Consider the following 13,014-nt stretch of genomic DNA (forward strand, 5'->3'; position numbering starts at 1 on the left):
GGATGAAGTCAGAATAAGAAGGTGGAGGTTGGGGAGGAGTTCTAGCTGGCAGGTGACAGGTGAGACCAGGTGAGGGGGAAGCTGGGTGGGTAGGGGAAGTGTGGATGATGTGAGAAGCTGAGAGGTGATAGGTACAGGAGAGCTGAACTCATGATGAAACTGGCTAGGCCCACCACTCACTGCAGCCTCTTGCATTCCTGTATATTCGAGTATCCATATGAAGTAGTAGTGCAACCAGTCAGAATGCTTTGGATTACACCACTAGTCCTGCACCATTCTGCTGCTTTGCACTGATCACGGTTTAACTTGTATTTATCCCTGCATCATACTTCCTCTCTCCAGTCCCAATAAAATTTTCTTGGCACAGAACTATTTATTCATTTTCATAGATGCTGCCTGACCTGCTGAGTTCTTCCAGAATTTTGTGTGTGTTACTCTGGATTTCCAGCATTTGCAGAATCTCTTGTGTCTATCAAACAACTTGTTGGGAAAGGCACGCTCAGTCTTGGAGTTAAGCAAGACAACCATTCACAGTCGTCCTACAATTCTTCTCCAGATGTGTTAGGACGGTATGTAGAGCCACTGCTACAATTCAGCATTCAACACCATAGTTCCATCCAGGCTCAACAAGAAGCTCAGAGACTTCGGCCTTGACCCTGCCTTGTGCAGCTGGATCCTGGACTTCCTGTCAGATTGCCAGCAGGTTGTAAGAGTGGGCTCCCTCACCTCCAACTGTCTGACTCTCAATAAAGGAGTCCCTCAGGGCTGCATACTGAGTCCCCTTCTTTACTCCCTGTACTCCCATGACTGTATCACCACCCACAGCTCCAATCTGCTAACTAAATTTGCTGACAACACTACATTGATTGGCCTTATTTCAAACAATAATGAGGTGGCCTGAAGGGAAGAAGTCATCTCTCTGTTACAGTGGTGTCAAGAAAACAACCTCTCCCTCAATGTCACAAAAACAAAGGAGTTGGTTGTAGATTACAGGAGGAATGGAGACAGGCTAACCCCTATTGACACCAATAAATTCTGGGTTTGAGAAGGTAAACAGCTTCAAGTTCTTGACATCCACATCATCGAGGACCTCATATGGTCTATACACACCGGCTGTGTGGTGAAAAAGGCACAACAGCACCTCTTTCACTTCAGACGGTTGAGCAAGTTAGGCATGGGCCCCCAAATCCTAAGAACTTTCTACAGGGGCACAATTGAGAGCATTCTGACAGGCTGCATCACTGCCTGGTATGGGAACTGTACCTCCCTTGATCACAGGACTCTGCAGAGAGGGGTGTGGACAGGCCAACACATCTGTAGTTGTGAACTTCCCATGATTCAGGACATTTACAAGGACAAGGTGTGTAAAAAGGGCCCATAGGATCATTGGGGACCCGAGTCATCCCAACCACAATCTATTCCTGCTGCTACCATCCAGGAAACAGTACTGCAGCATAAAAGCCAGGACCAACAGGCCCTGGGACAGCTTCTTCCACCAGGCCATCAGACTAATGAACTCACACTGATTTGAGTATTCTCTATATTACATTGACTGTTCTATTTATTACAAATTATAAATTACTATGAATGCACATTGCACATTTGGATAGAGACGTAATGTAAAGATTTTTACTCCTCATGTATGTGAAGGATGTAAGAAATAAAGTCAATTCAATTCAATTTTCAGATTCAATCCTTATTCATCACAGGAACACTAAACAAATCACAGACTTTTTATAATAAAACTGTATGCTTTTGTCAACTGTTTTGAACTTCTTCCTTCATTAGCTGATGAAACAGTGGACATAGTGGAAATCTGTTTCAGATGGTAGGTCCCATCAAAAACATAATTAATGCATCCAGCTGTTCTTGGCATCTCAGGTGCTGCTAAATCATCAAGATTTTGGACTTTAACAGTCGAGGTACTGGGATTGAAAGGCTTATCATATGGCAAGTGTTTGATTGCCCTGGGCCTATATTTACTGCAATTCAGAAGAATGAGGGAGATCTCACAGAACCCATTGTATGTTGAAAGTCCTCAATAGAGTGGACACGGAGAAATGGATGTTTCCTATGGTTGGGGAGCCTGAGACCAGAAGGCACAGCCTCAGGACAGAGAGATGCCCACTTAAAACAGAGATGAGGAATTTCTTTAGCCAGAGAGTGGTAAATCTGTGGAATTTGTTACCACAGGCGGCTGTGGAGGTCAAGTCATTGGGTATATTTAAGGCCGAGGTTAATAGATTCTTGATTAGTCACGGCATGAAGGGTTACAGGGAGAAGGCTTAAGATTGGGGCTGAGAAAGAAATGAATCAGCCATGATGAGATGGTGGAGCAGTCTCAATGGGCGACAAGGCCTAATTTTACTCTTTGGTCTTATTAGTGGTGAAAGCAAAGCTGGATAAAGATTCTCTAAACTGTGTCATCATTTAGTATGGAGGGGCCAGGCACATGATTGGAAAAAGCTACAGAGTATTGTAAACTCAGCCACCTCCATCATGGACTCTAGCCTCCTCAGCATCAAGAACATCTTCAAAAGGCAATGCCTCAAAAAGATGGAATCCAACACTAAGGACCCCCATCATGCAGGGCATACCTTCTTCTCATTGCTACCATCAAGGAAGAGGTACAGGAGCCTGAAGACACTCATTCATTACAGGAACAGGTTCTTCCTCTCTGTCATCTGATTTCTGAATGGACAATGAAACCATGAACACTACGACACTATTTTTTGCACTCTTTTTGCATGTTGGGACAGGAAGAATGGTACTCTCCACTGACAAATGTAGAACAGAGGGTTGCAGGCACAAAATAAGGGATTAAATCTTTCTAAATGAATATCTGAAATTCTTTTCCAAGAGCTCTGGAGGTACATTCATTCATTGCAGTCAACATACTTCCGAATGTAAAAAAAAACAAGATATGGAGCTGCTACAGGAAAATGGTATTTATGGTGGATCACCCAATATCACATTAAATGGTAGAACATGTAGAAAATATCTTTGATCAGTGATTTCATGAACTTCAGACACAACTATTCATCAAAGTGAAATCTGCTGGCACAGTGCATCCTATGTCTTCCCTTTCTAGAAAACACATTTGCAAGACTTACTTGTGAAATCTTCCTGCACGATCCTCAGTATCTGCATACAGGAACATCTTGTAGGCATAATTTTCAATGTGGGCATTGCCCACCACATCCTGTGTAATTGACTCGTTGTCACCCAACTGTTTCTTCATCTGAAAGAGGATTAGAAAAGGGCAGAGGATTTAATATCAAATATCCTAATTATTTTCAGAACATAGAACACAACAACACAGTACAGGCCCTTTGCCTGCAATGTTGTGCTGACCTTTTGCCAATCCAACCCTTCTCACCTACATAGCCCTCCATTTTTCTTTCATCCAAGTGCCCATGTAAGATCCTCTTAAGTGTCCCTAATCTATACCACCACCCCTGGCAGTGTGTTCCACATACTCACCAGCTGTAAGGTCAGGATTCTATTCACACTACTGTCTGTAAGGAGTTTGTACATTTTACCCGTTACCGTGTGGACTTCCTCTAAGCCAAGAGTTCCCAACCTGGGATCCACGGGCCCCTAAGTTAAAGGTAAGGCTCCATCATATTATTAAGTTATTAATTAGGTTATTAAGAAGGCAAACAGAAGGTTGGCCTTCATTGCTAGGGGGATTGAAGTCAAGAGCAGGGAGGTCATGCTGCAATCATACAGGGTACTGGTGAGGCCGCACCTGGAGTACTGTGTGCAGTTCTGGTCTCCATACTTGAGGAAGGATACACTGTCTTTGGAGGCAGTGCGGAGGAGGTTCACCAGGTTGATTCCAGGGATGAAGGGGTTAACCTATGAGGAGAGATTAAGTCACCTGGGTCTATACTCTCTGGAGTTCAGAAGAATGAGAGGGGATCTTATAAGAAACATGCAAACTTTTGAAAGGGATAGATAAGATAGAAGTAGGAAATTTGTTTCCATTGGTAAGTGAGACTAGAACTACAGGACATTGCCTCAAGATCCAGGGGAGAAGATTTAGGACGGAGATGAGGAGAAACTGTTTTTCCCAGAGAGTGGTGAATCTATGGAATTCTCTGCCCAGGGAAGCAGTTGAGGCTTACTCACTAAATATATTTAAGAAACAGTTAGATAGGTTTTTACATAGTAAGGGAATTAAGAGTTATGGGGAAAAGGCAGGTAGATGGAGTTGAGTTTATGGACAGATCAGCCATGACCTTATTGAATGGTGGGGTAGGCTCGATGGGCCGGGTGGCCTACTCCTGCTCCTATTTCTTATGTTCTTATATAAAAAAATGTTGGGAACCCCTGCTCTAGGTGCTCCTGTTTCCTCCTACATTCAATGACGTTCATTTAAGGTTGGTGAGTTGTAGGCATGTTGTGTTGGCACTGGAAGTGCAGCGACTTGTGGGCTGTCCAGCACAATTCTCGCTGATTTGATTTAACACAAATGACGAATATCACTGTGTGTTTACATGTGACAAATAAGCTAACCTTTTACTTGATTATAATTGTTCTACTCTTTTAAATTTAAATTCTGTCTACCTCAATGCACTATATAATGATTTGATCTGTATGGACAGTACAACTTTTCACTGCACAGTATTAAGCCAATTCCAGTTCACATGTGACAACCATAACCCGATTCCAGTTCCTATTCCAAATGTTCATTTTTGCAACCATTTTAGTGATTAAAAGAAAGACTCAGGTTGGACAGTTCACAACCTACAAATCTTATTTAAATATGTCCTATTCTTAACTCTATTTACTCCAGGGGCTCCTAACCTTTTTTATGCCATGGACCAAGGTTGGGAACCTCTGATTTACTCTTAGATATTCCTTTAATATCAATTCTTTACTCTTGAAATGAAGCTGTTCCTATTTATGCTGCCCCATTCACAATTCTTCATTATTTTCATTGCATCACTTCACCGTTTATAAATCTGTTATTTTGGATTTTTTCATGACAATGATTGTTCTTGGCAAATATTTCTACAGAAGTGGTTTGCCATTGCCTTCTTCTGGGCAGTGTCTTTACAAAACAGGTGACCCCAGCCATTATCAATACTCTTCAGAGATTGTCTGCCTGGCATCAATGGTCACATAACCAGGACTTGCGATATGAATCAGCTGCTCGTATGACCAACCACCACCTGCTCCCATGGCTTTCCAGATCGGGGGCTAGTACCCATGATGGAGCTGACTAATTTTACAAGTTTCTGCAACTTACTTCGATCTTGTGCAGTAGCACCACCCCCTTCCTGTACCAGACGATGATGTTGCCACTCAGTACATTTGTAGAAGTTTTTCAGTGGTTTAGTTGACAAACTATACCTCCTCAAACTCCTAATGAAATATAGCAGCTGTCTTGACTTCTTTATAGCTGCATCAATAGGTTGCATCTAGGTCAGGTCCTCAGATATTACACTCAGGAACTTGAAACTGCTCACACTCTCCACTTCTGATCCGTCTATGAGGATTGGGTTGTGTTTCCTCGTCTTACCCTACTTGGTCCACAATCAGCTCTTTGGTCTTGCTGATATTGAGTGCAAGGTTGCTGCTGCGACGCCACCCAACTAAGTGGAATATCTCGCTCCTGTACAACCTCTCATCACCATCTGAAATTCTGCTAACATTTTTATCATTAATAAAAAGGGCATATATACATTCAGTGACTTCTATATTAGTAACATCTGTGCAGCTGCTCGCTAATGCAAATATCTAATCAGCTAATTATGCGGCAGCAACTCAATGCATAAAAGCATGAAGACATGGTCAAGAGGTTCAGTTGTTGTTCAGACCAAACATCAGAATGAGGAGGAAATATGATCTAAGTGATTCTGATCATGCAATGATTGTTGGTGCCAGACAGGGTGGTCTGAGTATCTCAGAAGCTGCTGATCTACTGGGATTTTCACCACACGACTCTCTAGAGTTTGCAGGGAATGGTGCAAAAAACTAACAAAAATCCAGTGAGCGTGAGTTCTGCAGGTGAAAACATTTCATTAATGAGAGAGGCCAATGGAAAATGGTTAGACTGGTTCAATCTGACAGGAAGGTCAGAGTAACTCAAATAATCACATGTTACAACAGTGGTGTGCAGAGGAGCATCTCTGAATGTACTTGAACCTTGAATTGGATTAACTACAGTAGCAGAAGACTATGAACAAACACTCAGCAGCAACTTTATTATGTACAGAAGGTCCCTAATATTATTTCCTTCTCCAGAATATGGCAGTGAATGATGAGGTTTTTTTTAAACCACGGTGCTGCAATTTGATGGTTACCAATACTGGGACCAACATTTTATTTTAAGCTCCAGATTTTTATTTAATAAATAGAATTTCGTTCTCCAGCTGTCACAGGAATTTCGTTTCTGGATCAATGTCCCAGATTGTGGTTGTCATCCTAGTAACTTTACCACTTCAGGATTCTTCACATGGTCTTAATTCAACCACCATCTACCCTCCATAAGGCTGCTATAATTTTAATGGAATTGAACCACCTGATCCAAACATGGCACTTGCCTCGATATTTTTGAACTGCAAGTTAACTGCCTGAATAGTTTTTAAAAAATTATGAACTCCAGAGGGAACTCATAAAATTCTGGCAATACCCTTCAGCACGTAAACATTACTTGTAATTATCATCACGATTTCAGGCTGAAAATAACCGAGAATCAAGTATTAGATATGGAATTCTGGCACTTATCAGGTGAGAGCTGGAAGACATTTTCCATATGGCTTTAATTTGCCTCATTGTCTGCACGCGTACTCTGTTTGAAGGTAAGATGAAGCATTTCTTTGGGAGAATTGAGAATGGAGTAACTTTTTAAATATAAGGGGTCACTCATTTACGACAGAGCAGGCAGAATTTCTTCAGAAGATCAAGTGTCTTTAACGTTCTCTTGCTCAAAAGATAGCAGAAGCAGAATATTTTTAAGGCATATAATTGAGAAGCAAGGGGTGGAATACGTGGGAGTGAGATGTTGAGGTTTCTATCTGATCTACCATGGAACAGCAGAACAGGCTCAACGAGTTGAACGACCGCCACCAGCTCCAAAACTACATACAGTATTTGCAAATCACTAGCAGTTAACTATGCATGAACTTTATACTAAGAATCAATGATGTGTAGCTACTGTTCTATCTTAGGCGACTGTATGGAAACTGCACGGTGGCAGACAGGAAGGCTCTACAAATGGTGTCAAGACTGCCCAATGCATCACATACACCAGCCTACCTGCCAGCAAAGACATATACAGTGGTATGCAAAAGTTTGGGCACCCTTGGCCAAAATTTCTGTTACTGTGAATAGCTAAGAGAGTAAAAGATGACCTGATTTCCAAAAGGCATAAAGTTAAAGATGACACATTTCTTTAATATTTTAAGCAAGAAAACTTTTTTATTTCCATCTTTTACAGTTTCAAAATAACAAAAAAGGAAAAGGGTCTAAAGCAAAAGTTTGGGCACCCTGCATGGCAGTACTTAGTAACACCCCCTTTGGCAAGGATCACAGCTTATAAATGCTTTCTGTAGCCAGCTAAGAGTCTTTCAATTCTTGTTTGGGGGATTTTTGCCCATTCTTCCTTGCAAAAGGCTTCTAGTTCTGTGAGATTCTTGGGCCTTCTTGCATGCACTGCTCTTTTGAGGTCTATCCACAGATTCTCGATGATCTTTAGGTCAGGGGACTGTGAGGGCCATGGCAAAACCTTCAGCTTGCGCCTCTTGAGGTAGTACATTGTGGATTTTGAGGTATGTTTAGGATCATTATTCTGTTGTAGAAGCCATCCTCTTTTCATCTCTGGCTTTCTTTTTACAGACGGTGTGATGTTTGCTTCCAGAATTTGCTGGTATTTAATTGAATTCATTCTTCCCTCTGCCAGTAAATGCTGGCTGCAACACAAGCCCAAAGCATGATCAACATCCCCGTGCTTAACAGTTGGAGAGGGGTTCTTTTCATGAAATTCTGCACCCTTTTTTCTCCAAACATACCTTTGCTCATTGTGGCCAAAAAGTTCTATTCAAAAATTTCAAAGGAACACCTAAGCAAGCCTGATGCATTTTGGAAACAAGTCCTGTGGACTGATGAAGTTAAAATAGAAATTCTGGAAGCAAACATCACAACATCTGTAAAAAAGCCAAAGATGAAAAGAGGATAGCTTATTTAACAGGATAATGATCCTGAACTCACCTCAAAATCCACAATGGACTACCTCAAGAGGTGCAAGCTGAAGGTTTTGCCATGGCCCTCACAGTCCCCTGACCTAAGCGTCATCGAGAATCTGTGGATTTACCTCAGAAGAGCAGTGCATGCAAGACAGCCCAAGAATCTCACAGAACTGGAAGCCTTTTCTAAGGAAGAATGGGCGAAAATCCCCCAAACAAGAATTGAAAGACTGGCTACAGAAAGCATTAAGTACTGCCACGCAGGGTGCCCAAACTTTTGCTTCGGGCCCTTTTCCTTTTTTGTTATTTTGAAACTGTAAAAGATGGAAATAAAGAAGTTTTCTTGCTTAAGATATTAAAGAAATGTGTCATCTTTAACTTTATGCCTTTTGGAAATCAGGTCATCTTTTACTGTCTTAGCTATTCACAGTAACAGAAATTTTGACCAAGGGTGCCCAAACTTTTGCATGCCACTGTATACATAAATGTACTGGAAAAGTGCCAATAACATCATGAAAAATCCTACCCACTCTGCTCATGGAAGGAGGCTACGTAGCATCCTTGCCAGGACCATCAGACTCAACAAGTTATTTTCCCAACGCATGAAGACAGATCAACGCCTCCACCCACTAACCCACCCAAACACACCCTTCATACCACTATCATTTCCTGTTAGCATCACCTTATGTACAGACACCCTTGCATCTAGCATCACTTTATGGTCATACAAAAAATCTATGTATATAAGCTATCTATGTATTTATATTTATTATGTTTTTTTTTAACTTGCTGAGCTTTTTTGTGCTGCATTAGATCCAGAGTAAAAATTATCTTGTTCACTTGCGTACTGGAAATGACATTAAGTAATCTCGTATGAACGTTGCTCTTTACAGCAAATTTAAAAAACAGCTTCCTGTTCTACAGAAATTTCGACTGCAAGAGTTCATTCCTGCAAAGTTAATTCTGTAGTTATGTACATTCTTACAAAGATCTTCTTTCTAAGCATCAAAAGTTTACAGATGTATTCCAACAGGGTACAAGTGAACACTTCTTTGACAGATGAACAGGACCTTCAGTGCAGAAAGAATCAATGCTGTGTACATGGTTTGACATTTTTATAGCATTCGATTATGGAGTTAAATGCAACAACTTCATACAAATCATAATGTGGAAAATCACTGTTCAAGTGTGCCTCGGAGCCAAAATAATCTCAGTCCGTGGGTTGTTAGGTGATGCGAGAGGAGGCATTAAGACAGTATGCCACAATGGACAGGGAGACTAAGACATGAAAGAAAGGATGTACTGCTGAATAACACATACACAAACTGCTGGAAGTATTCAGCATCTATGAGAGGAATCATGAGTTGATGTTTCAGAACGAAACCCAACATCAGGACTGGAATGGCGTAAGTCAGAATAAGAAGGTGGGGTAGGGTGGAACATTAATGTATAATACCTTTATTCTAGGAACTGTAGCTGGAGTTATTTTGTGTGAACGTCCAAAATCGGAAGACAAAGTGAAGGTGGGGCTGACAGGTGATAGATGAGTCCAGGTGACGGGGAGAGCAGGGAGGAAGGATGAAGTGAGAAGCTGGGAAATGACAGGTGGACAAGGTAAAAGGCTAAAGAAGAAGGAATCTAATAGGAGAGTAGAGTGGATCGGCGAGAAATAAAAGAAGGAGGAGACCTAGAGGGAGCTGATGAGCAAGTAAGGAGAAGAGAAGAGGGAATTCAAAAAGAAAGGAGAGAAGGGGAAGGGGGGAAAATTACCTCCTAGCTTCACAAGTCATCCCCCCTCTCCTACCCATCTACCTACCCCCTTATCTAACTTCACCTATCAGCTTCCAGCCTGCAAGCTTTTCCTGCCCTCCACCTCCTTATTCTGGCTTCTTTCTCCTTCCTTTCCAATCCCCTGAAAGGTCCCAGCCCAAAACATTGACATTTTATTCCTCTCCATACATGCTGCCTGACCTGCTGAATTCCGCCAGCACTTTGTGCATGCTGCTCTGGATTTCCAACATCTGCAGAATCTCTTGTGTTTATGAACTGCTGAGATTTTATAAGGCAGTGGTCAGACCACATTTGCAACACCGTGAGAAATTCTGGGCCCCATATTGAAGGAAAGGTGTGTTGGCCTTGGAGAGGGTCCAGTGGAAAGGTCATAAAAATGATCCCAGGAATGAAAAGCTTAACCCGTAAGGTTAACCTTTATTTGGATCTGGAAATACAGATACAAAATGTCCTAAAAGTGGCGTCACAGGTAGATAGGGTCATAAAGAGAGCTTTTGGTACATTGGCCTTTATTAATCAAAGTATTGAGTATAAGAGCTGGAATGTTTTGATAAGGTTGTATAGGGCATTGGTGAGGCCAAATCTGGAGTATTGTGTTCAGTTTTGGTCACCAAATTACAGGAAGCATATAAATAAGGTTGAAAGCGTGCAGAGACGGTTTACAAGGATGTTGCCGGGACTTGAGAAACTCAGTTACAGAGAAAGGTTGAATAGGTTAGGACTTTATTCCCTGGAGCGTAGAAGAATGAGGGGAGATTTGATAGAGGTATATAAAATTATGATGGGTATAGATACAGTGAGTGCAAGCAGGCTTTTTCCACTGAGGCAAGGGGAGAAAAAAAACCAGAGGACATGGGTTAAGGGTGAAGAGGGAAAAGTTTAAAGGGAACATTAGGGGGGGCTTCCTCACACAGAGAGTGGTGGGAGTATGGAATGAGCTGCCAGACGAGGTGGTAAATGTGGGTTCTTTTTTAATATTTAAGAATAAATTGGACAGATACATGGATGGGAGGTGTATGGAGGGATATGGTCCGTGTGCAGGTCAGTGGGACTAGGCAGAAAATGGTTCGGCACAGCCACGAAGGGCCAAAAGGCCTGTTTCTGTACTGTAGTTTTTCTATGGTTTCTTTTCTATTTGATGTCCCTGGGCCTGTACTCAAATCATCAGAAGGATAAGGAGGAATCTCACTGAAACCCATTAGATAACAAAAATGCCTAGACAGATGGATGTGAAGAGAATTAGTAGGAGGGTTCAGGACCCGAGGGTATAGACTCAGAATAAAGGGACGATCCTTTTAAATTGAGATGAGGAATAATTTTTTTCAGCAAGGGGATGGTGAATCTGTGAAATTTGTTGCCACAGAAGACCACGGAGGCCAAGATATTGGGATTATTTAAGGCAGAGGTTAACCGGTTCTAGATTGATAAAGGAGACATGGGTTATCAGAATCAGGTTTATTATCACTGGCATGTGATGTGAAATTTGTTAACTTAGCAGCAGCAGTTCAATGTAATACATAATATAGAAGAAAAAGTACAAAATAAAATAACAATAATAAATAAATAAATAAATTACAGTTATACATATATTGAATAGATTAAAAATCATGCAACAAACAGAAATAATATATATTAAAAGAGTGAGGTAGTGTCCAAGAGTTCAAAGTCCATTTAGGAATCGGATAGTAGAGGAGAAGAAGCTGTTCCTGAATTGCTGAGTGTGTGCCTTCAGGCTTCTGTACTTCCTACCTGATGGTAACAGTGAGAAAAGGGCATGCCCTGGGTGCTGGAGGTCCTTAATAATGGACACTGCCTTTCTGAGACACCGTTCTTTGAAGATGTCCTGAGTACTTTGTCGGCTAGTACCCAAGATGGAGACAACTAAATTTACAACCTTCTGCAGCTTCTTTCAGTCCTGTGCAGTAGCGCCCCCCTCGCCATACCATACCAGACAGTGATGCAGCCTGTCAAAATGCTCTTCATGGTACATCTATAGAAGTTTTTGAGTTCAGAAAAACGGGGTTGAAAATAAAACAGCTATGATTGAATGGTGGAGCTGTCTGATAGGCCAAATGGCCAAATTCTTCTCCTATTTCATGGAAAGGGAAAAAAATTAGTACCGGTTTCTGTTCCTGTGAATTTTCCAGTCACTGTTGAAAAGACATTACATGTACACTCAGTGGTCACTCTATTAACTCCAGTGACCACTGAGTGTACATTCGTGGTCTTCTGATGCTGTAGCCCATCTGCTTCAAGGTCTGACACGTTGTGCATTCACAGATGCTCTTCTGCACACCACGGTTGTTAACACACGGTTGGTTGTGTCACTGTCAAGCTTGAACCGGTCTTGCTGTTCTCTGATCTCTCATTAACAAGGCATTTTCATCCACAGAACTGCACTCACTGGAATGCATTTTTTTTTACACACCATTCTCTGTAAACTCTAGAGACTGTTGTGCATGAAAACCCCAGGAGATCAGCAGTTTCTGAGATACTCAATGCATCCTATCTGTATCATCAATCATTCCACAATCAAAGACATTTAGATCACATTTCTTCCCCATTCTGATGTTTGATAGGAACAACAACTGAATGTCTTGAGACCATGTCTGCATGGTTTTATGCACTGAGTTGCTGTCAGGTGGTTAGCTGATTAGATATTTGCATTAACACAGACACAGACATAGAATCATACAGCACAGTACAGGCCCTTCGGCCCACATTGTTGTGCCGACCCTTAAACCCTGCCTCCCATATAACCCCCCACCTTAAATTCCTCCATATATCTGTCTGGTAGTCTCTTAAGTTTCACTAGTGTATCTGCCTCCACCACTGACTCAGGCAGTGCATTCCACACACCATCCATTCTAGAGCAGGTTTAGCTAATTAAGCGGCACTAAGTGTACACATTATGTAGGGACAGTAACTGCAAGCTCATTATGAAATTTAATCATATATCAAGGACTAGGTCACTGGAAAACCTGCAAATAAGATTGTTTTTTTTTACACTGTATCCCAATGAAGGCTA

At 41.6% G+C, this 13,014-nt stretch overlaps 1 protein-coding gene across 1 annotated transcript in view; it reads right to left on the reverse strand.

Moving 5' to 3' along the window:
* vta1 (vesicle (multivesicular body) trafficking 1) overlaps positions 1–13,014 on the reverse strand; it is a 334,690-nt gene that overhangs the window by 182,313 nt on the left and 139,363 nt on the right. Inside the window, exon 3 of the mRNA XM_072264791.1 lies at positions 3,114–3,241. Coding sequence (XP_072120892.1) covers positions 3,114–3,241 — 128 coding nt within the window. The remainder of the gene's footprint in view (positions 1–3,113; positions 3,242–13,014) is intronic.

Source organism: Mobula birostris, chromosome 8 (assembly GCF_030028105.1).
Source record: "Mobula birostris isolate sMobBir1 chromosome 8, sMobBir1.hap1, whole genome shotgun sequence".
Classification (NCBI taxonomy): domain Eukaryota; kingdom Metazoa; phylum Chordata; class Chondrichthyes; order Myliobatiformes; family Myliobatidae; genus Mobula; species Mobula birostris.